The 27,358-nt window shown below is 33.5% G+C and overlaps 1 protein-coding gene across 1 annotated transcript in view; it reads right to left on the minus strand.

Annotated features, from left to right (window-relative positions):
* Positions 1-15,371, minus strand: part of LOC132934148 (G1/S-specific cyclin-D2-like) — a 60,946-nt gene extending 45,575 nt beyond the window's left edge. The window contains exon 1 of the mRNA XM_061000424.1: positions 14,798-15,371. Coding sequence (XP_060856407.1) covers positions 14,798-14,992 — 195 coding nt within the window. The 5' untranslated portion in view covers positions 14,993-15,371. The remainder of the gene's footprint in view (positions 1-14,797) is intronic.
* Between the last annotated feature and the right edge of the window lie 11,987 nt (positions 15,372-27,358).

Genomic DNA, 27,358 nt, shown 5'->3' on the forward strand with positions numbered 1-27,358 from the left:
TATTATTATTCTAGAAACAATATAGGTGTATAATACTTGCGTGTGAGAAAATTAAGAATATTAGCATGATAGGACTCTGGTGGGTGACGACGTTTCCGATCATCGACGGGATACGGAGTGAGTGTATCGTAGAATAGTTAATATCGCTTTCGAAGTGTACGACGAGTTCCGACGAGGATGCACAACGGGCGAAGAGGAAAAGATGCGTGGAGGTGATCGGAATCTGTACTCAGCTCGGCTGAGAGAAAAATATAAAATAATAATAACAACAACAACATTATCTCGTCTATATCCGACGAAGCCGCCAGAACACGGCCGTGCGCATCCTTGTAATTAAAACGCGTCGCCGCGACGTAATTATTTATCAAAAAATCCGTCCTGTCTTCCCGTTTACACATTATAATATACGTTGCGCATACGACCGAGATCGGGTTACCCGAGGCAAAAACGTCGTTTTTTTTTACACGCGTCGGCGACCACGACTTTGTCTTGAAAGAAAATTGTTTTTCGGCCGACAATCGCTGGAAATTCGAATTTCGGACAATTAGCAGGCCGTGAGCGGTACACTGCAGGATCATGATAACCGCGGCGTAAAAGTTTTTTTCAGTCACAGACGTCGTCGAATCGTCCCGCAGGACTGACGACCGTTTTGTCAACACCTTTTTACAAGCGTGTGACCACATTTCCGTGGAGGAAAAAATTTTTAACGCAAACACCACCTTTTCGGACGGCTCGCCGAGATCTCCAAGCTACATTACATTTATTAATGACGCGTGCCGGACAGTCATCATTAGTTAGACGACAAAATCAAACGGAAATTCAAACCGAAAAATGATCACGGTTTTTTTATGTCAAACGACAACACTTATCACACACACTGACTGCAGTTACAAAGGGAAGATCGAAAATGTTGATAACAAAGGGCGGTGGCCGGGTAAAACGCGACGACCAGTTTGGTCGGCACTCGGCGACGACGGCGGCGGACCGAATCGTTTTTACGTCAGTTTATAGTCGTTTGATGGATCCATTCGTTTATGGTTATTTATTTCTATTTCTTATAGCATTATCGACGGGGGCGGCGGTCTGTTCACGCCGCCACCGCCGTCGTTATGTATATTTGTTTTACTCCTCGAAAAATGAATGTGAAGTAATCCAATGGTCAATGAGAAGGACAACAGGAACTGGGATTTGTCACATTTTTAAAGCGACATTTGAAATCTAAGAATAAACGTTAATACAAACAAACTCAAACAAATGAACTATTTTATATTTATAGCATGATATTTATATGAATATTATTGGGATCTATTTTATTCGATCGTTGCCGTCCTTCGGTTTTACGCGATCTCACTAGAGTTTAAAATAAGCCCGACGGATGTGCGGGATTCGAATATTGTATGTACAGGAAATCCCATTCGGCCGATTTTCGTTTTTATAAATAACGACACGAGTTGGCTTACGTGCTTCGAGCTGTTACAACAACAAAAACCACGCGACGAGAAAACCGAAATAACAATTATTATTATAATATAACAGTGGTGTTCAGTGGGAGGGATGTGTGCATTAATGGACTGGGTCGTATTTTGTTTCTTTTGCTTTATCATGTTGCGCGGCCGCCACATACGTCCCAATAATAAAAAATAAAACCCGCTCTGCTGGATAAGATATAATAACGAGATGGCGTTTAAACGGATTTCAACGGAATGTAAAATAAACTTACAGGGGTACACACGCACGCACACACACTCGCACACACGATTTATTGGATTTGATAAAATACAACTCGGCGACGACCTACAAGTACACGCCACCACGGCCAACCACCGCTGGTCTCAACACTGAATGAAACCCAAGCGACTCTTTTTATAATACCTATATATACAACACCACATTCTCTTTCATACCCGAGTCTCAAACAGACTTCGATGTTTTAAATTTTTATTTTATTTTTCTGTTTGACGTCATTTCAAACACAACCGCTGCACGTGTTTAATATAGTATATGCAGATTATTTTATTATATAGATCCATGAAGATTTTCTTTTTCAAACATCATGACTATCAAGTATCAACAGCGTAAACATTTTTATTTTTTTTCACCGTTCAGTTTTTATTGCAAAGCAGCATATTATAACGGAGAGACCTACACCAATTTCATAAAATATTGTATTCTGGTGGATTATTATTGATGAAAAAATGAATAAAAAAATCCCCGTTAAAAACGAATTATTCAAGTGCGTCAGAAAACTAGCAAGTCCCATAAATATGGTACGACGATTATTATTTTAGTACCACAAATCAATCAGTCTGTTTAATTAACGATCCGTTGGCAATTTTAATTTTGAACCAGTCTAATAATTCGTTGGACAATTGATTCATAATTGTTATTAGACGCACACGACGAATGCCCAAATTGCGTGTAACAGTTGTAACACACAACTATTATATAGAACGAAATTAATACTTGATACTTTTGCGAAAACAGCGGTCTTATTTTAGGCGGTTTTATTTTAATTCTCCAAGCATACAACCCGACATAATAATTATGTTCATTTTGAGTTCTTTAATCAACATCCATATCTAACTGACGAACTATCAGTAAAAGCAACTATAATATATTATAGATAGCAAATATTGTCCTATATAGAATGACAATATTTGCTATTTATAGATCTATAGCGTCATAATAATATAAGTTTTAAGTACAAAAAACTATAGTGATAATGTTAAAAAAATCTTAGTAACGCACAAGGCGATAGTTATGTAGATAAAATACAATTATTATGTAATGTAAGCTGCTGCTGCTGCTGCCGGTAAGGTATCGCGGGCGCGCGCGCGCACACACCAACACACTCGGAAACACGTTTCAGCCACACGACGACTTTGACGACAAAGTACACAGTACTACACACACACACCACGTAGAAAAAAACTTCAAATTTGTCTTTTTATTTGTTATGTTTTTTCGCGATAACTGGTTTCGGGAATGTTTTCGTATACCTACTATTGGTTATGGCAAACACTATATTATACGCTATACCAGTGACCACTAACCAGCTACTCCACTCGCACAGTGTGACAACGTCGCGCGTGCATTCGGAGAGCCTGGTTCCCTCCCCCACCCATAGAAACCGAAAAACCTCTATAATATTCGCTTCTCCGCCTCATTAGCGCGACCATCCCGGAAGGCCTCGGGCTGTAATCCCCGGGTACACAATGGGTATCCACAACCGATACACCAGTTTTGTATAGGTACCCGCGGACCGGACAAGCGTGAATATTATATTTTGTCGACGAGTCGATCTTAATATTATTATTACTATTTATTATTATTATATACGACGCGCGTACTCGGTGGTCCGGTTGGTCGGAATGAGTGGGAGTGAGTAGGAAGGATGATCTCCGATCGACGAAGAACAACTCAAGAACCACCGTCGTCGACTTGTTTTAATTAATTCATTAATTCGTATCGTCATTCATTACACGCAAGTTATAATCTATGCGACGCTGGTAAAGTATATTGTATGGATTGAATAAAAATCATTAATAACGTGTTTATATAGCTGATGAATTTATATTTTCATTGATAAATTTGGGTAAAAAAAAAAAACACTGGTTTACGGTAAAAATTATTATTTAATTCGTGATATAAAATGTACTGGGATACAGTTACAACATGTTACGAAATTGATCGGTTGCTATTTATAAGCCAACAATATTTAGAAAAGAATTATTTCGGTCGTCGTTCGATATGTTATTAATTATTAATCATGATATATATTAAATCTAAAATACGGTCTTTTAAAATAATATTGTAATGGCTTATGACTGTTACTACAAACTTAATATGAACGATTATATTTTGAAGAGATATTTTTTGCCGTCAAGAATTTTATCATTGTTTAAAATAAGTAAATAGCTAGTGTGCAGTATTACAGCCGATAACTTACAAACTATTTAAAAGAAGTGAAGTCACTGTTCGCCATTATGAACGCAACGTAAAACGGGCCATGAATCATGATAATAACGAAAAAATGAAACTATTATTGAAATTTGAAACATATACAAATTTATTGTAATCGCTCACGATCAGGTTACAACGCAAAACGCATACACGAATTTTAGGATAGTTCAAAAACTGGCAAAAATGACTGTTTTGAAAGTCTAAGCTGACCAGGGGAAACTATATGTACATTTTTCTAGTTTCTTATCTCGTCCGTCGTAAAATATAGGTATCATAATAAGATATTAGTCATATTACTAATGTACTGTGTATGAGTGTTACACAATTAATACATTCGGTTAAACATCAAAGTAAATTATTTATTGCTATAATTTATTATTTATTACCGCACAGTTCGATATTTTCAGGTGTAAGGATTATGAATAGCTTATTTTTTTTTACTAGTAAAATATATTAAAACGAGAGAAATAAAATACAATTTTATCGCACCAGACAAATTAAAAATTACACACATACACGATCGGTAAGGCCACAAAATTGGCCGAGAATAACTAAATATCATTATTTTTCGAAACAATTTCAGGAAAAAACAGTATCCGGCAATAATCAACAAAATAATTATCTCAATTCGAGTGTTCGATATAGAAAATGACTAATTTTTCTTATCGCATTCACCAAACGAAACACCCGCACTGGCCAGTAAAAATGTAATGCATAGAAACAACGTACGTAGCAAATGTGAAATGACGATAACATTTCCATAAACTATTCATTAAAAAATATTAATAAGAAAATAACACGAATTCAGGAAAATAACACCATTATTATAATAATGTTATTACTTATCAACCATCATGAAACACATAAACCATAACTACCAACTACTAGAATCAACATTATCGTTTCGACGGGGTCGCCCTTACATTGCAATACTTTTTCGAAAATATACATGACCTCCTATTTATTGAACACTGCGCTGCTGTCATTATTAATTGTTTACGTATAATTTGTACAATCAAGTGTTATAACTGTTTAACTAGAACACAAAATAATAACGATAATTGGGTATAATAATATGTACAACACGCATTTGAATACTCCTCGAATTTACAAAACATAATCGTGTCATTAAAACCTAAAGAACGCGCGCTCATTTGTACATGATGTTTATTTATGTATAATATTATTATACTATGTGCAGCACCTACGTGTTCGAAAATTTTGTTTTCATTGCCTTGGGACGCTCGAATTTTCGTGTTTAATATAATATTACGTTCGCGATAATTAGGGTGGCGGGAACGATTATTGTAAATTGAATAAGTAAATGGTGTAAATCAACACACTTAAGTCAAAAAAATATACATGTTACTTTTTTACAACTAATTTGCGAGATTGTACAGATTTTTAAAATTTTGCCATACATTAAAAACACCAAGTAACAGTTATAATGACTATGCAAATTCATGCCTGCGACGACAAATACACAATTGTGAGTTTCCAGAAAAACGTAACAATTTAAGATAATATAATTTGTGTACATCAAACGATTTGCCATCCGTCTATAGAACTCTTAAAATAACGTAAACGATACTCCGACAAACAAATTCGATAAATATTATCCTATCAGGACTCTGGGACTCTAGGGGTCATGCGATGTGGCGTCGCCCGCACGCGGCGACATAAATGGCGTTGCGACCGATAAGAATATAATATTTCTATACCAAAAAAAAAAAAAAAAAAACAGAACATTTTTAGAAGTTTTTAGACTGGTATTGCATTTCGTTTTAAACAAATATCATTGTCTCGAGCATAATAACTCGCAGCCAAACCTACCCGTTGTTGGAAATTCTTACACGTGGTCCAACAATATTTCTCACGTCACGCTAAAGCCGGTCAAACGAATAACAACGAATTCGAAGAAAACAATGTACTCACGCGTGCGAGGGGACGCCGACCGAGTAGCGAAATTTTGTACATTTTTTTTTTGCCATTTCAAAGAAAATAAAAAGCAAAACACCGATCATCGTGTTTATTTTACGTCACACGTGTAACACACGATGTTGAAAAAAGAAAACCCAAAAAACGACATTGTGACGTCTCTCGTAGGTCGCAGAGCTTAGCTCTAGACACAAGACCGACATCGATTTTCTGTCGTTGTAGCGAACATATTATTATTATTATTAGTATTACGGTATTTCATTGAATTGTTTAGAAGGTTTTTTTTTCTAAATCACGATTTATGTTCAAAAAGTCTTTTAAATTATTCGACACCGGATACACCACAACAGTCAGGTCCCGGGGTTGCATTGTCACGGATAATATTATCCACTTCGATTCTGATTTCGAGCCCTTGCAGAGTATACCCCGCTGGGCGCTGCTGAACAGTTATATTATATTTTTTTTTAAATCGACAAAAACGTGGTTTCGATTATATTCGTCGCCGCCGAGGAAAAAAACCCTCGGATAAGACATTACTTTACTCTATATTTGCCAGAGCACGATAATATTATAATATTACTACGCAGACAACTGTAACAATAATATTATACACGTGTGCGATGAATGATGGATGCCACGATAATATTATTTAATATTATTATTAGGACACAAGTTGGCGAACCACACACGCCGTCGTCGTTTCACGTACAGTCGAAACTATCTTACAAGGACGATAAGGTCCCTGACGGAATACGTTCACGGCGGATTACTAAATCATTAAACGTCGATACATTTCAAGGTGGCGTAATGTGCGTGTATAAACAATTGTTTATCGTTTTAAATGCTTTGACGATCGCAATATTACCATACACTACTTCACAAACGTCGATAAATTAAACGAGCAAGGATTCTCGAAACGAGAACGCATATTATTATTATAATATTATACACCGGTATACAAGCAGCTGATATTATGCACGTATCGTAACATACACTTTAGACTTTAGAGTGACGAATATTAACGATAACACAACACGCGAGTGTTGTTGAATAGCGTTGAATTCAATTTTACACAGAACCTAATTTCAAAAAATATTGCCAAATAACATTATCAGCAACGTACGCGCACGCAATGTTATCGCTTTTGAACAACCAATGATGGGTCACTTAAAAAAAAAAAATTTATAATTAATAATTTTATGTAACTCTTGATTACCGTTAGTACCGGTTGATTATAGTAGACGGTTATAGTTGCGCTTGGTATTAAAGATTTGCTACGATTGTAAAACAGTGTTTTTATTAATGGACAAAATGTTTCTACAAAGAATCAATGGGCATCTTCCACCAATGCGACGTACGTTTTTCGGGTGGTCTGTTCTCACTTACGCGTGTGCGCGTATTATATTACATAGTAAATAAATAATGATAGTCTACAGGACCACTTTCGAAACCTCCAATGAACGACGACGACCTTGTGCAATTTACAGCTTAATTATGTATTATGTAAAGAATAATTATACTAATGGTATGATTACACGTTTGTGTGAAAATATTTATTGGTTTCAAATATTTAACACCAGGAAGACTCTTTTATTTAGTAACGACGAAATCACGACAAAAAAAAAACAGTCACAATAAATGCTATAGAGTTTAATCCTACACACATTTTCGTCAACAAATTGAACTCAATAAAAACGTAAAGCTAAAGATCATCTTTGCAACGAGTAAAACCGTTTTATATTTGAATATATTATATAATATTATAATATACCCGTAGTTGTACAGCTGACTAGAGTTTGTCACTTTGACCACCGGTAGGTTTAGTGACATACCTATATATACGCTCTTTTTAAATTTTAATAACTTCATCGAAATGCCGACGAGACCTTCGGGGGACTCGACACATTCATAAAAATGAGCACCGCAGCCGAAAGGAAGTGACGAAGGCCACTGAAAGCATACGATGGCTGCGGCAAACTACTTGTATATTATATTATTATGGTTTTATATGGGGACAAATAACCGAAAACAAATAAAACTTCGTACTTTGCAATCTTTCCCGGTCAGTTGCCATTTTTAAAGTGTCACCCGACGATGACGGTCACGGCTCGACCGAAATATAATATTTTTTATACACCGATAAATAAAAAACAATGCGTCCCGCCCCGAATTCGAATCGTTCTAGTCGCGTTAACACTCTCAACGAAAATCAACTAACGACATACGACGCACTCTATTATTCGACCTCCGAGGAAAGTTCAACAACCATCGTCGAGCCTTCAACGTGTCCAAGCACGAAGCGATTTGGACGATTTTCGACTGGAAACGCAGATGTTTCGAATAGTTCCCCTTCCTCTGTCCCACCACAGGAACTACGCGTCCTCATCGTCCATAAAACAGACTAAAACGCAATAAGGTGTATAATATATTTTTTTTCGAAATGCACACACGCACACGCGGTATGTAGAAATATTCAAATGGAAAAATTAAAATTATTTCACTACGAGTCGGGTGTGTGTGTGTGTGTGTACTGTATATGTGCGTGTGACACATGCGTAACGACGGCGAAGGCGACATGAATACCATTATTGATATTATTATTTGTGATCGTAGTCGACACACACGACACGACGGCTGTATAGGACAAAAATTCCTAGGCGTGTGTTCCGCGCGTAGTACACATTTTACGCGTGTGCCTATATCCGGTAGTAATAATGGTGTTGGATTTCGTACGTATCGCGGATTTCGAGGAAGAATATTATAATAATAGCATATCGATTCGACGAAGAGCATAATAACAATATCGTATTATAATATGCACACGGTGGGAAAGCAAAAGAAACAAAAAAAAAAAAAAACGAACATTGTTGTTTTTTCACTATCGCCCGAAGAGTTCGTTGCCGTTGCCGCCGACGCCAATGATGACTTTTACGAAACCACTCGATAATAATAATAATAATTATTATTATTATTATTGTTCGTATGTACGATTGTTACCGCCGCCGCGATATGATAATCAGCTGTTTTGCGTCAGAGGAACCCGCGCACGTGTATATGTGTGTGTCATGCACACTCCGTCCGATAACCCGAGAACCGCAAGAATTTGATAGCGCGCGGTCTCCTCTTCGCCACGCCACTTTGCTGTTCACCTGTCGTCCGCCACCGACGACCGGGTTTCCCCCCACCCCCCACCCTGAGCTAAACCACGAGCCCGCGAGATTGGAACACGACATACCGTATAATTTGCGAACAATATAATATGAATATTTAGAGACGAGCCGATTCGCACTCGTACCTGCACACCCGGTGTACAATATTACCTATTACTTATTATTATGGATGTGTCGTGACGTGCGCGCGCATACGGAATCGAACGCGGTCGTGGCACGGGTGCATGGACCCGTATTGATGATGATGATAATAATAATAGTCTAATAAGACATCGAGTCTGCCTACCTATGTTTTCGAAATCAGCACGAGACGTATGCAAATCGACGTTGCGGCGCGGAGATAATAATTCTTGGAATCTCGCGCGCGTCTCGTATGTTTTACAATATAATTATTACCGTCGTAATTAATTCCTATGACATTTAAGCGCTGTAGCCGATGCCTACCACGGCCACAACACTACAGACCACACTGCGGGCCAAACGCAACTATGTAATCAAGCGCTGCAGATAACTATCTCTGCGAAAGTAAAATTTAAAATGAAAAAAACCAAGAGTGCGTCCGTCCGTAGGGTACATAATATCATCACACCACGACGAGCACGGCCATAAAATTATACGCTCGATTATTAACGCGACGATCGATATTATTAATATTATGATAATGAGCACACACAGGTTCGCGCGATTACGCGATAACGATTTCGGATACGAACCCACGAGTACGCCCATTATCCGTGCCGGGGTATAGGTACGAATGTTAACGCTGAATATTCTTCTCGTCCGCGCTAAACACATAAAATAATAATAATATTATCATGCCTGTTATGTTTACTAATATATTCCCGCACGAGTGATCAAGGTGTCGGGTGGTGATGCACGTTTATGAAACATAATATCTATTAGCTGTAAGGATATTATTCAATGTTAACCGGCGAGTGGGAGGTGATCATTTTCCAATATACCTTTTGTACCATTATAAAACAAAATATACACTACCAAACTAAAAATCACCGAAATAGGTATAACATTAGATTCAATTAAATATCCAAATAAAATGGCGTACATTGTATAATCAACATTCAATTTTCAAAAAATATTCCATACCTACATTTTTTTATGTATTGTTTAAGATAATTTAATGTTTGAAGGGAGAATTATACAATCTACAAGGATGGTAAACCTATTTTCGAGGTCTTTAAAACTGTTTATATGGTTGTACGCAAAAGTCATGAACTAGGTGCCATAGTTTTATAGTGTAACCGACTAACCGAGTATCCGAACTACAATAATATGTCAATATTATAATAGGTAATAACAAACATTGTATACACGTATTTTACGTTTGTGAAAACGAGCGAGCGGCTTCATTGAACTGTTTTTGACCCCAAAACTCGAAAATTCCTTAAATAACACTATACAAATTAACCTATTCGTCGTTAATATATTCGTTCCCGAAGCCCGGGATTTTTTTTCGTGAGGGGGGGAGTGGAGTTTAGTAAAATTTGTACGCATCAGTGGTTAAATTAAGCACAAACGGCGACATGATACCTTTTTTGTCGACACGTGTTCACCGTCGAACATTGGCCGGAGGGGAACACGGCGAGGGTCCCCCCACCCCGAAATGACCTCGTAACAACGCGACACCGCATACCAAATGAGTGTGTGCGAGCGAGCGAAAACAGCTGAACAAATTATACTCTTTTTTTTTTTTACTCTTTTAATTAGACGGATTCGTCCGATAAAAAAGAATAATATAAGAATATCGCATTGTGACGACTACATTGTGTGTGTGTGTGTCCTCTTCACTCCTATCACCGCGACTATAGCCTTCCCGACCACCGCGCGCCGAACGTCACGCAGTGCAGTTTTTTCGGGCGGTTTGACTTTGGCTTCACCGGCGCCCGATTAGTGTATATAATTATTCCGTCAACACTGCACCAAACGGTGCCGCCACGAAAGTTTCGTCGAATACACGTCCCGACAACGCATCGATGGTGATCTATACACTACCAATATATTATACTATACAGATACCATCCGGGAGAAAAAAAAACACCTCATTACATGTTTCGTGATCACACACATATTAAACATAAAATTATTTTACAAAGAATAATATCGGAGTGTACGAAAAAATACCGAATTATATTATTAATATCGTAGTTAGGACGGTTTTTAAGAATTCAAATGCGATAATGATATAGTGCACCAAACCAAAATGTATAGGTATATATTATCAGTTTCATGAGCCCGGCTCATTATTTTAAACGATGGTCATTAAGTAGGTACTACTCTAATTGCAATACGTACATACGTTTGTCAGTGAGAAAAAAAAAACTTTTACGATAGATTTCTTGTTTGCCTTTTAACAAACCAATTAGTAATAACATTTATTATTATTGTGATTATTATTTTTACGAAGTAAAGTAGTTAATGTATTCCAATGAATATTAAAAAAAAACCTGTTTACATTTAGTTGACAATTTAATATTGTAATAAAGTATTACATATTTTTAATAAGGCTTTTTTATAATTTAATTATAAATGTTTGAAAACGTGACCATCAAACAACATAATTACGGGTGACCAAACGGATTTCTGAATATGGAAATGTTTTTGGGAAACTGATCATACGTTTTTAAATTCAAATCAGAAAGTAAATAAGAGTTTTTTTTTTAATATATATAAAAACAAAATGGAGCGTATTGTGGTATCTAACGCTTAACAATACCCAAACTTGTAAAACTATTACACAGGGAATTGACCTAACTCGTTTCCCGAGTCATAAACTCTTCTTTTCAGATAGATATTTTTAAATTACCAACTGGTTCATCAAAAAAAAAGCCATATTTAGTTCCACTCCTACAACACACTACCTTCAATTTACAGAACGTCATAAAATTAATAGGACACTATAATAAAATTATTACTCGAGAACATTACGTGTACACACACACACACACACACACACACACACACACACACATACATACATCACACAAACGCAGTCACTAGCATTTAATGAATACGTGAAAGGTATTTATATACATAATATATTATATTACAATTATTAATAAAATCTTATTAGTTATTACATACATATTTTTGGCAATAAGCGGAGGGGAGAGGTACAATTTAATTCACCGCCTCTAGTGTGTAACCTAACCAGCAGTTTACCCAGGACCGGCCTCTTTGGGCGTTATATATGACGATTGCGTATATTTTAGACGGGATTTACCTACCATCGTCGTCGTTATTGACAAACACCACTTTTGTTTTTACATTTACGATACCCGTCGAAACTGGAAATTAGATAAATAACACAAAGCAAAAGGAAATGTTACACGGATTGGTATCGCACAATAATTAATTGGAAACATTTCAATTCGTATGTAATATTTTTAATTTAGGGTTCAATTTCTCATATTTGGAAAGTTAAAGCATAGGGATATGGTCCAAATTCTAGTAAGATTTTTATTTGTTTCCCGCGGTCATTAGAATTTAACGAAGCTTTTTGTTGATGTAGATAGGCTTTCTTTAGAATTTTTACCGTTATTTTTACCCCAGAGACCCCTCAATTAAACCGTCAACGTGATTTACAATCGAAAATAACCTGCGTGTGTTCTTTTTTTCACAAATGCATAGTTTTAACGTAGACTCCCAAAAACATACTCCGAAAAATCACGTCCTATAAAAACAATTTGGACCTTTTGGAGAGTATACACGCCCCATCACCGATTCCTGGCGATTCCTGTTCGATTGAGTGGCTGCTACAATGAAGTCTGGAAATCATCTGGAAATCGTATTTTTATCGAATTCACCGAAGTACTAAAACGTGTTCGACATATAATATATAATATGTGTAATATTATAAACATTACAATGTTACAGTGTAGCCGGCGATTAAAAAGTTGTCCTTTGTATTATACAAAGAGTAAAACACACATAAGCTAATCATGTTGCATTTTTTTTTGGATTTTAGCCAAAAACAAAGCGTGGGGCGATTATTTTCGAATTCGCAACTGGTGAAAAATATAACGACCAAACGTTCATAATGGTAAATACATACGGTTGGTCGGACATGAAAAGCTAGTGTTTAATTAATAATATTATTAGGTGGGTTATCTTTATTTAACTTAACGTGAGTAAAATACCAAAATATATTTACCGAAACATACCTAATATCATATCAAAAACATTTAAAAAACGTGGATAAGATACTTACACTCCTGCAGTCAATGGCATTTATAAAAAGTTCATTTTTTATGAGATTATAGGTACTAATAATTCATACGTTATAAATTGCAATCGTTTAAAATATTATATCTCATAAAAGTTTAAAAAAATTATTTTCTTCTAAAATGTATACTCGAATTTATAATATTAATGATTAAGATCGATGATGCGTTTCAAGACAACCGCTCTATATTTGACTACATTTAAAAAGTCTTACAATATTTCGGAATAGAAATCAGTTTTTAATTTGGTAAGATATAGTATATTTAAACGTCAAATAAATATATACTATAAGTAAATAAATTATGAACTACCTATATGTATTGTATTAGTTTATTAAATATTTGTGTATATTTAATATATAATATTTTTTAGCTTTTATTGATAATTATTTTGTTTGGAAATTATCTTAATATTAGGAATTATGACATAAAAGTGATAGAAGAAAAAAATAATAAAACAAATCTTAACGAATTAACTAAAACCTAAATAAAATGATAACTACGTATACGAATAGGTATAACTAACGGTAACGAAGTTTGGAGACCTGATGTAAAATTAGTAGTGATAATATGATAAAAACATGACAGAACGGAATGAAAATGAACTTAAGTTGGGTGTGAAAAATGGTATTGAGTAATAAACATGTTTTAGATAAAACATATCCAGTTTATGAAACAATATGAAATTATAAATCATAATTAATTGCCTACTACTAATATAATATTATGTTATGCACGGGATTTTATTGTATTAGTTTATTGCACTTAATATTAATTTAGTTTTAGTTAGGTTTAATATTATGTACCTATATCGAGCTACCTATATAAAATATAAATATATAATAAAATAATAATTAAAAATAACCAATCAGAATAATCAGATCAATATTATAATCTAGTAGGAAAACAGTTTTAAATACAGACACCTATATTATATAATTTTCGTGTCGATAACCGGTATAATTGTCGGATTGTCACCAGTTGCCTTTTTCAAAGCACGATTGGGAATAGTGCGGGACCACCCGACCACTTGTTGCGTGTAAAAAACAGCTGGCACAATGCCTCGAAAGCATTATATAGCAATATATGCCTTCCCCATTCAAACGATTCATGATATAACCCTACAGGTCGGAGTTAAAATAATAAAAAACGCTCTTGCACATTAAAACTAATTAGCTAAAAATATCATAAGTATTGTGATGTATACCAAATTAGTAAAAAATGAAAAATATCTAAAAATAATTTTTTTTTTTTTTAATTATTGTCTAAAAACTTAAATAAGACACCGGATCCGATAAATTTTTAATACTTTGTCAGAATTGTATTCTCCACACAGGGTAGGAAAATCGAAACGGGGGCGCACTTCGTACGCTATACATAAGTACAATATTTACAGCTAATATATTTGGCTATTACTAAAAGTACAACTTATAGTCTACTTATAATAATATAGTCGAGTACTAAAACTACTTATTACTAAATACTGACCTCCCACATCCAATCAACCACGATCTTCCTGAGGTTGGCCGTGAGGTCCGTCTGGACGGTCGTCAAATAGTCGGGAACCGGCAAGCACCTGCTCTCAGAATTGAGCATGGTCTCGAACACGCGGTCGTCCAGCAGCAGTGTCGGGTCCTTTTGAGCGACGCTCTTCGAAGTCGATTCGCAACACAACAGATCCATGATTGATACGATTTTGCAGTGGATATAATATCTGAATCGATGAAAATATTATGGTGTAGGTATTAGGGTACCGATGTGTGCGTGTGGTTATGCGCGAGCGAGGTGGTCACCGTACGGCGAGAAGGAACAGAAAACCACGAGATTATTATTATAAATTTAGAGTACTGTTATTTTTTTTCTATTGTATCTCGAAAAAAAAATGATCGACTTGCGATAGAAGATCGACGACGACTGAGACGTGGTAATACGCGCGGGTACGGTATACGACAACGGCGTGTGTGTGTGTGTGTGTGCGAGTGGAGGAGCGTATGCGTAATGAAAGCGCGTTGAAACGTCCGAACCCGGCAACGGACCAGGTCAGAATGCGTGTGTGCTGCGCTCGTCGTCAGTATCGAATCAGTATCAGTGGGACAGTGTTGTGTGCGTGCGTGTGTGTGTGCGTGTACGCGCGTGTGTGCGTGTTTGCGTTCATGTGTGTGCGCGTACGTACGTACGTGTGTATGTGTGTGTGTGTCTGTACGTGTACGAGTGTGTGTGAGTGTGTGTGCGAGTTGCTGCGTATAGCGCCGGCGAACCGTACACAGTCAAAGGAGAGGCGCAACGCACACACGCGCACATGTGGGTACACTTGCCCACGATCGCGTTTACACACACTCGAACACGGACGCGCGCGCGCAGGCAGACCCTCGACCGTATGCGGTGGTAGGTCCCACCAGCGATATATAAAAATTCTTTCACATGCCGAAAAAAAATAATAATAATAATAATAATAATAAGAATAAATAAAATACGAACGAAAAAACCCAGGACAGCCGCGCCGCTGAAGCACCGGTTTCGTGTCGTCGTGTGAGCGAGTGCGGGAGAGAGAAGGAGCGAGAGCACGTGAGAATGAAAACGAGAGTGTGGGGGGGCACCGTATACGCATTACAAAAATTATTATTATACAATTACCGCCGCCGTGTATATTGTATATTATACATATTACATAGCCACATCTATAGGTAGGTTATATACAGCGTACCTATACACCGTGCACCAAAGCACATCAAACTATATACCGTAACCGCTGTATACCACGTCACTACGTCTACAACTACAGTCAACGCATATATTATTATAATATTATGCACACGTCATTCGATTTTTCCATACAGCTCGGAAACATTCGTCGACTCTAATCGAAGAATCGTAGGAGCCCCGAGAACTGAAAACGTTATCTCCTTTTAAAACGTCGCATGTAAACGACGTAAGTATATTTATTTTTTTTACCAAAAACCAAAACTATGGTCGGTGTCTTGAAAATCCTTTTTGTACCATTGGTACGTGAAAATTGGGTTTATGAGACTCCCTAGTATCCGTATAGTATCCGTATAGTATCAACAGTCCTATTCATTATAAAAGGTAACAAGCTAGTTTATACCTTAACATTTAGATTTTATAATATAAGTTCGGCAAATATATTATGCAAGTTGAGAGAGATTAATCACATTTTTTTTCCAAAATATTTTTGTTGACGACGATAATCAAGTTTTGATGCATTTTTCGAGTTTCGAACATCGGATTAGTTTATTCAACACCTTTTTTTACAATTTTAATCTTTGATTATTGTAAAATGTGAAACTTCCCGAATTTTATATTTTTTTCAAGTCTTTAAATGTAACAAAACGTCCTCGTGTTAAACAAACACGACCGCCGAACAATTTGTTTTTCAAGGCTTTTATTCAAATACATCTGTTTACAATAATAACGCAACGAAAAAAAACCCATTGAATAACAGAAAACGTCGTAGTTGTCGTCCGTCGATAACAGGACCGGTCAAGGTTAAGACTGTATAATCCCTGTACTAAATAGTAAAATATATTAAAAGCCTATCAAGTCATTTTTATCTATACTTCAAAAATCACTTTTCTCCTTAGTCGCCTAGTCATTAAAGACACTTATCGGTTCGTACCAAATGTACAATATAATATTTTAATTCATGTTTTTTACATATTATCTCCCGCAACTGCATTGACAAAAACGTGTTGAGTCATACAACTAAAGTACAAACACAATGGCTTTGAGATAATTATAACTAAGTATAATATGATAAACAACTGTGGTTATCATATTATTATATTTTATTATATAGGAGATTAAATATTATAGTATTTTTATTTTAGACATTTTATTGGTAGAGTGTAATTGACAACCATTTGAGTTTTGACCACATGTATGACAACCTCATGTCGACAAAGTCAAATAGTATTGAGGAACATGGTACATTGAAACGATTACCACAGCGTTCCGCCGATTAAAACACCGAGATTTTAATGTAAGGCGTGTTAAAGAAAGGCGCAGTTTAAAGGCACCTTTATTCACTTTTCGTGTTCAGACACTATTTTCAGCCGACAACGGAGATAAACGCTTTGATATTTTCGAAGAAATGATAATGATGTGCAAGAAAAGTGACCTCCTCCCCCAGTTCAAATCGATGGGTCAATAATGTGTTCCGGGAGTCTTTAGGTAGTCATATAATATTAATAATTTCAGTATTTTTCACACGGCACAATAATAATAATAATAATGAGCGTATCGTGGGCGTCTTCGGTACAATATTCATACTGGATTTTTCCGAGAAAAATAGACAATGGAATGTGAATTAGATTAACGTCGTTGTCGCACATATTATTATTATTATTATTGTGATTGGGTCAGGTATTGTAACATAGGTCGTATTATAGGTGGTGAGTATAGTGTAGTGGTGCCCGAAAGTAATTGTTGGCGACGCAACGTTTGTGTATTATATATTATACAGGACGTCGCGGTTAAAATATATATCGAGTCGACCGATGGCAATAAAACGCATGGCCATACACATCGTCGATTTTCTTTTGTAGTGTAATTTTATGGGAAATACTTTTACGGTGTGAATAATAATACAAACGCGCCCGTAATAAATTACACTATGCGTCGTGGTTTCGATTTTCAAAGGGAATCGTATAACTGCATAATAATAATATCGTCGTTGTACAGTAATAAGCCGTAAACGGACGAACGAATCCGAATGGCCCCGAGCCCCCCGAATGTACTTACCCACCTAACCTATATTAGTGATATTATTGTATTAAAATTAAGGCTCGGAAGTTGTAATAGTTCGCATGTTTTTCTATATTACCCGCAGGTCGAGCTAGAAATTCTACATACAATATAAGGAATAGGTGCACAATAAAAGTTTAATAACGTAAAATATATAAAAATGCACGTTAAGTCAATTTTAGAGAAAAAGTTCGTTTTGTTTATTTCTATGCAACTTTAATATTTTTTTAAAAAAATTATGTTTTTCCTTTATTTACGCAAGTGCCAGCTATATCCGTATATGTGTTTTTTACTCATTTGTCAAAACGTGAATGTTTTGTTTTCCTAGAGATTTGTTGTGCGAAGTAGAAAGAGCCAATTTTTTCAATGCCTAGTACAGTAATACCAATAGGCAATAGTACAACTTTTTTATATGGCCTGACTACGGTATACCTATGCCACAACCACATATTATTATTTGTATCCAACAAGTTTTCTCACCAAATGCCATTAGTATTTTTAATACAAAAGTGATTTTGTAATCTACTAATATACCATTAGGTATAAGTATGTAACTAATAATTAATAATTTTTTTTCATATTTTTTTTTTATGTGCATTTTCATCGGTTTTAACTTCCAGAGTATTTCTGAACCCTAACAAATTATGATTAGGGCCCGGATATTGATCCACAAAAACCTATACAAATTCCCTAAAAAATTGTAGACTATGATAATGACTTAAATATTTATAAAAAGTAAGCAAATAAAACAATTTACGTTACTAAAATTATTTATTGATTTTAAAATTACAATTACAATTTATTGACACACATGATTTTGATTTAACATAATAATAACTGGTTCCAATCATGAAAGCAATTAAAAATGTTGTTTTGAAGTATTTTTTAAAATTAAATTATTCAATTGGTGGACAATACAAAATATAATAATGACAAATAATTAACTCGCAATTTATCAATTATCGTTACAGAAAAGTTAAAATAAAAATTCCTAAAACTAAAAAAATTACCTTAAAAGTCTCTTAAACTGCCTAAGATGCTAAAAACGACAAAAAAATACACAATAAAATGCGGGTAAGTGGATGCCGCTCTGCTGTACAGTAGGGTACACGACAAGTGGGTCGATGTATAGTGGATTGTATTAAACTTGAATTCAATGATATAATATCATTGTATAAGAAAAACGATTCTGAGCGGGGACGGTTTGTCAGTCTGGAATTTGTCAGTCACATTTTAAGTTATGAAAGCATCGTCTATGATTTTCAAAAAAAGTTGCAAAAGTCATCAACATAATATATTATAGAAAATATATAGAGCGGAAGTACTCAGTACAGACGGTACGAGTACGGTAAGTAAATAGGCAAATATAGTACGCATACAATAATTATTGTCTATTGACAACAAAGAAAAATTGTATCGGTTCGTTTGGTTAGTGTAGACTGTAGGTAATAATATATTGTACATATTTTGTACAATATAGGTAGCAGATACACGCGATTGCGTCGCCATTACAGAATTACTTTTAAATAATAAACTATTATACAATCAAATAATTAATATTATGTGTGTGTGCAAGATGTTGAAGACTGTGTGTATAATATTATTAGGTATAGCCGTACTACTACATAGGTTGCAGGTACCTACACCGGTGGAAATAAAATTAACGACGTGCAGTCAGCAATGCAAAACTAACGTTAGCACTCATTAAACACAATAATATTATAATTTATAACATAGGTAGGTACCGAAACCAATGTCCAAAACTACTGAATATTATTATGCAATACACTTTATATATTATACAAAAGCACATATCATTATAAACAGTCGATTATAATATGAAGCGCGTCTTTGTACGTGATAACTGGCTGGCTGGCTAATAAACACAATTCTATTCTCATAGTAATATTATGCTATACGCCTATACATGATAACACGTATTCCGGTATTGTATACATATATAGGTTTTCCAACTGTTGATTATTTTAATGAACGGTTCGCTGTGGCGCGGTGACACTGGATGTGACATCAAATTCGATAATTTACGACGAAAACTATTTAATGGGCGCACAACATTCGTCGTTGTTATAGGACTTTCTACACGCATCTATCGTGGTTGCAGTCTTACGTATTTTACGTAATATATATTTGATATTATATTATTCTCATCGCGCGCATTATTTTAAATTACAATATATCAGGCACGTTAAAACAATGTTTTTTTTATTTTTATATGCACATACACACAATAATAATATAATGTTATGTAAACTGAATCGAAAATATATTTCACCAAACTGTTTAAGGCTATATTCGCCACACTAGCTATATAGCAAGCACGTATTTTGTTTAAAATAATAATATAATAAATATAATTAGAATGATGAAACGCTTCTTTCTATTAAACGTAGGTACTTACCCACTTCGTTAAATGGTTTCTGATACAAAAAACGTCGTAAAAACGTATTATTAGTTTACATTATTATGGTAATAGTTAACCATTAAGTTAGGTTCACATTCTCCATTCTCGCTCAATTAGATCCGATTTTTTTTTCTATAATGCATATTATAACGAACGTTCTTTATAGTTTATACTAACCTCCGAGATATTTTCACGTCAATGTGAATTCAGTGTTAGATTATAGAAAATAATAAATTCAATTGTTCGACTGCATGTAGGGCTCGGGCAAAGCACACGATATTATAATAAATAGGTTACCTTAATGTATTTAAATATTATGTTACTTAAAGGTATGCGTTTGATGTATTTCAAGGTGACGAAACGAAAAACTGAGATATTTCACAAAATAGTATTGATTGCTTACTGCGTGTATTGTGTATCTATGTCGTGTGTGTATATATAAAAAAGAAAATACAATTCGTGCAACCGTGAAAATAATTTCATGATAATATTATGATTTACCAAACTATAATATTATGACAAAAATAGTACGGTACAACATTGTATTAATTGTATCGTGCTAGAAATAGGTTCTATATGACGTGATGAAAACGCATTATTTGATATTATATCACAAATTACAAATACATCACACCCGATAGTTAGTAGGTGCGGTAGATAGGCACACACACGTGTTTAATATTTACGTCGTAATGTCGTCTGATAATACACAATACATTTGAAAATATCATGAATATAACTTAGAATAATAATAATAATATAAGTAAAGACGGTAAAGTTTTTGACTTGTATGGTTATGACTTATGAATAAGTCTAATTTGTTACCGTTTCAATGTAACAGCTGTATACACGGCCACAGTTGTACATGAAATAAACTCGGTAAAAGATTATACAACTAATGTGAATTATATTTGACAAAATAATATAGTGACTATATATTATCATTCAATGAAACTGTACACGAATCTTTTGGACAAAACCTGTTTTCACGTAAAAAAGGGTCTACAGCGTATATATTGTTATTTATGTTTGAAGAATTCAAGCCACAAGGGACTTAACAGAAACTTGTTTTCGTTCTCAAGACGCCTAGCGATTTCCATTATTATCAACCAAACACCGCCACCAGAATTAGTGATGCTAATTGAGTTACAGAGAACGGAATTAAGAGGCGGGGGTACTCAGAGGAGTATAGTATATTGTTAAAGTTGCTATTTGGGTAGCTATAATAGAAACCTAACCTTTCACAGCGGTCAACAATATGCACGACGCACTTAAAAACAATGAGATTAAAATTCTACATTTTAAATTGATAATTGATTATTATTAACAATTGACCTTTCTAATGGTTATGATGTATTATTAGTTGAGCAACATAAAAAAATATTTATTTTTAGACTGGTGGACTGCTGCAAACTATAATATTACTCGTACGAGGGTACCTATTTGAGTGATTTAATTTTATGACTTATGGAAATGGTTGAAATGTAATAGTATTAAGTAGGTACAGTATACAATATTCATATTAGGTACGTATAATACCTCGGTATCGTAATTATTTTGAATATTATTATTATTTTTGTTCCTTTTTGTAAACTTGCCATAAAAATAATTGACTTTGTTTTATTTTTGTGATTTGTAAACAGTATACATAAATGTAAATTAGTAAATTACAAAGAAGTATGTATCTATCGGCTACCTTAATTCCATGTGTACCTAATGCATATTGTTTGATTTAAATATTTTATGTTTTGGAGAAGTTACTATGGTTCTTTGTAGCCCTTACGATAGTCGACAGGGATAAACATTAATTTCTCATTTACGAGAAAATATTAATACTTCAAAATAATAATATTCCCTATAAATACAATTTGGTTAAAATAATATGGTAAATATTAATATATTATAGGTAATTATAATTATTAATACAGCGGTAAAAATTAAAATAAATAATTTACAATGTTATGTACTTTGACGAAGTTACTATTTTTGGTATAATATATCGGCATAAGTAATTTTATTATAAAATATATTAATAAATAAATAGTACTACATAATTATATATAATTTACTAGGTTATAGTAGGTTTTAGTAGGCATGTTATTTTAAGTTATACGAGTTTCAGTGTCGAAGAGCAATTATTCCAAGGTTCAAGTAAATTTGACCATAAAAGTATTATTTTCCATACAAATTTTGCCACCCCCTTAGGGATCGAATTTCTAAAAAACACTTCTTCAGCTATGCCTACGACATACAATCAACACCCTCTCCAAATATCAAATGTCTATCCACACAATCGACTTTCGATCATAAAAATATGTGACTTATGTCGTTTCTAATGGCACTTTGAAGTACCTAGCTCCTTGCCTCCTTACCAAATTTTTATCAAAATCAGTGAACCTAACCTAACCGTGAAAACGTACCTTACAGACAGAGTTACTCTCGCATTTATATATAGTATTATTATATTATTATTTTATATAGTATGAATTTATTATTTTATTATAATTTTTTTTTAAAAGTTTTAACTGGTAAGCTTAGTGTAGGGCCATTAATTAGTTTAAAATAGTTTCTGTAGAAACATTAATAAGTAGCTCTTCTAAAAATGATACAATTATTAAGATCTGGATTGATGTCTTAAATCGGATAGAGAAGTTTGTGTTTATGGATAGGTTTTTCTCTTGATATTGAATTTATGTATGTTATTGTTTCTACTTGCATCTTCATTAATCGTAGTATTACCTGAAACATAATTGATAATATCGGTGTGTGAAAACTATGAAATTGACTATTGTACATTTTATAAAAGCTTTTTGGACCGTTTATTATTCTATAAATTAATTTGTACAGTTCGACATTTGGCAACATTGTACAAAAATTAAATTAATTTAACGTACGGAATAGTGTTATGAAAAAGGTACCGCCGATAAGCACGAAATACGCAACATTATTATACCATCTATGTCGTGTCGAATTATGTAATTATTTTTGATACATCAATTTTAATTAATTCGTATTGCATTTCAAAAATATATCTATAATCCATTAATCGTCAAGTGTGGAAATTAATATATAATCTTTCTTTCATAATACAATCTATTGTAAATTGTAATAATTTATAAATTCAAATTCTAGTCATCAAATATATGAAATGTATTTGTATTTTGTATCCACATTGTATAAGCTTTTAACTACATTAATTATTATTTATGATTTATTCGGTGAAAAATAAGACTGTACAATTTTATATCATATCATAATAGTTACTATTATATTACACCTAGTAATCGTATTCGTATGGGAAATCCAATTAAAAATAAATTATGACTCCCAGAATTCAAGTTTATTAAATCACAATGTTAACCTATATATTACCTATAGCAATAACAATAACACATTGTCTTCATCAAGTAAATAAAATAAAGCGTAATTAAAAATCATAACGTTCAATATTTTACGATAAATCATTTTTTTTAACTATTTAAATCTACCGAGGGCGTAATGTATTTTAATACATTTCATTTAAAAATGCGAGATTATGATTCTGATATTGGGCTTTCGTTTAATTGTATATTTGTATATTTGTATATTCTACTTCTACTTTTACTTCATTACTACTGATTAGGTTTCGTGGGAATGGCAAAATGATTGTATGGATATAGATCATTTTTTGGGCGTAGCCTTTTGAAGTGTTAGAAATAGAAATTTAGTACTATTCATCATCACAGTATAAGACTAAATAATATAAATAAATCTTCACGATGAACTCGTAAATTTTGTTCTTGTATAGTGTGAACAAGTCCAAAATCTAATCATCGAGTAATTTATGACGTTGTTAGTTAATTCAACTACTTTTGACATCATAATATTAGATTATGAGGGGAGCGAATAATGAATTGATTTAATAACGATGTGTGTTTTGTTATTTTTATTTTACATTGCTTTTAGTTTTGTGTTTGACGTTTGTCACACCATTAAGATAAGTAAAAATGCTCCAATTTTCAACTTTGAGAGTGGTTTTTGATAGCAAATGGGATCTACAGTCGGTACTTTGGAGAGGCTCAATAGAAAAAAAATTCTATACAAAATTACCGTGAAAAAAAAAATAAAAAGGTGAATAAGTGGGTCTTTGTTTATATATATATATTTTTAGATTTTTTGTTTACACTATGAACTATTTATGAGAATCTTTGTTTAAAATTTTATAAAAATTGAATATTTTATAATTTTTTAATCACAATAATTGATAATTTTAGAGATTTTGATAAATGTTGTCAAAATTCGAAATTTAAATGCTTATAAATAAAAATTGTGTTATGTATTTTTAATATTTTTCAATTGCTATTGTAACAGTATATCTGGAATCTTGTATTACCTTATCAAGCTTTTTGATCTAACGAATAATATTTTATTGACATTCACAGAAAAAAAACTAAAACAATTAAAATTTGAAAATGTCTGTTAACAGCACAAAACAAGTTAAAATATTTTGAAAATATTATCAATTATAAGAATAACTAAGAAACCTAAGTGGGTGTTGCTCTGCTGTACAGTAGTACCTAAGCTTAAAAGTGGGTAACTGTAATGGATAGTGTTAAATTTAAACTCAATGATATAATATCTTTATATACGAAAAAACGATTCTGAGCGAAGACGGTCAGTTAGCCTATAAAGAAAATTTAAGTATTTTTACTGTCCTAAAAGGTGATGACTGACAAAAAAAAATAAATAAAGGATACTATATTATGTCGAAATCGAAGCACTCCTTCTGGTAGAAATTTTGTAGATATCATTTTGGATATCGTGGACAAGGAAAAGTACTAAAATCAAAGGTCCTATCCAAAAACCTAAAAATAAAGATGTATATGATTACATATGACACTACTAAGACCGATTGTTCTATATACGGCTCGGAAACGTGGGCACTGTGAAAAACAAAAGAATTAAGATTAATGAGATTCGTAAGAAAAGTTCTACGAACAAATTTACGGCCCTGCAGTCTTCAATAAACAAACCAAAGAATGGAGAAAATTATATTATTATGAACTCCAAAGACTTTTTCAGAAGTCGAATATAGTTAGAGATTACCCAACGAAGACAGGTCGTGCTTGGCGGAAACAGGGAACGTTAGTTAAGCGGGTGATTGAAGAAGGCCCTATGGTAAAAAGACCTTTAGGTAGACCTAAACTAAGATGGGAAGATTGTGCGAAGAAAGAAATCAAAAATATAGAACCCGATACCAGATGGAGAGAAGCAGTAGAAGACAGGAATAGATGGCAGAGCATTGTTTCGCCTCCTTATCGTGTACACAGTACATAGTCACAAATAATCATTTAAAAAAACACACACACACATCATTGTAAAATCAATACATTCATCGCTTCACTCAGAATCTAAAATTAAGTGCTAAATGGGACAATTTAAGGAAAACCAGTTTTGGTCCTTTTGGACAAAATTGATTATGTTTTTTTGGTGTACCTAACCTAAAAACAAATAATCGTAGACACCTGACATCTTTACCAAATGTTTATATTATAATTTTCTATAATAACATTTTGTTTGGTATAATTTTAAAAATTTTTTGATTCTGTTTGCGTTATTTGTAGATAATTGCTATTTTTGATTTAATTTTGTTTTTTTTCTTTAAATATCGATTAAAATATTTTCATTCGATCACAACATTTTTGTAATACAAGGTTCCTCATTATAATAAGTTCATACTAAAACCAACATTTCAAAATATATATCATTTTTGAATGTTATGCTATTTCCTAGATATTTGTATACCACAGACCCATTCACACCGTTCTACTGTAAGTCAACAGCTGACTTAAAACTTAATAACAATAATAATTGATACAAATATTTTTAAATTTATTTTTTAAGATGAAAATAATGAGTATTGGACATACAATTTAAATGTATTTATTTTTATAACTAATGAGATAACCACGTTACTACCGAGTGGTTACCATTCAGCATCTAATTAAGCCGTTGGTTATTTTGTGTTATGTATATTGTATATAATTGACTTCTTAATATGTATAATAGTTGCAAAAACTGATAAGGTTCAAACTAAGGAGAAAAAATAAAAGTATAAACATCACCTTAGGTATACGAATACGTTTTAGGTCAACTATTAAAAAAAATCGGTATTTTAAAATGAATGGTCAACTTATAAAAATAATAAATATACAGAGTGATTCACCAAGCATGCTAACCCCCATTCTATTATCTCATAATACATATTATAGTAAAATTTTGATTTTTACATTTTTAACTGGGTATATATTTTAAGGACCATATTTTCAAATACTTAAATTTGTTGTACCATTTAGTACCATTTATTATTTTCTGTTAATATGCCCACTTCTTTTTTTAAATGAGAAACATACTTTTTTCTTGCTAGTTTTTAAGCAGATGAAGTTTTTGAAAATGTTTTTGTATCTTAATGGAAATTTGAACGACCGTGTTTTGAGTTTTTAATTTTGCGTAGTAAGGATAATATGTTTGAATTTGGAAGGTAATATCAGCTATTTTGATTTGAAAATTATAGTAATTAATATTAATCTATCAACATTTTTTTATTTGTAAAAACCGTCGTTTTTAGAAGTTGGGCAGTACAAGTTTCAGAGAGTGCAAGAGTTAAAATATCTGGGATCGATATTGACACAAAAAAACGATAAACTTACTGAAATAAAAGCAACACTCCAATCCGGTAATAATAGTGTTACTACGGACTAAGTAATTTGTTAAAGGCGAGAATGATATCGAAGAACCTCAAGATACAACTGTATCGCGCCCTCATCCGTCCAGTAGTAATGTATGGTTGTGAAGTATGGACATTACGGAAATCAGACCAAAACAGA

This window comes from Metopolophium dirhodum, chromosome 1 (genome assembly GCF_019925205.1).
Source record: "Metopolophium dirhodum isolate CAU chromosome 1, ASM1992520v1, whole genome shotgun sequence".
Lineage (NCBI taxonomy): Eukaryota > Metazoa > Arthropoda > Insecta > Hemiptera > Aphididae > Metopolophium > Metopolophium dirhodum.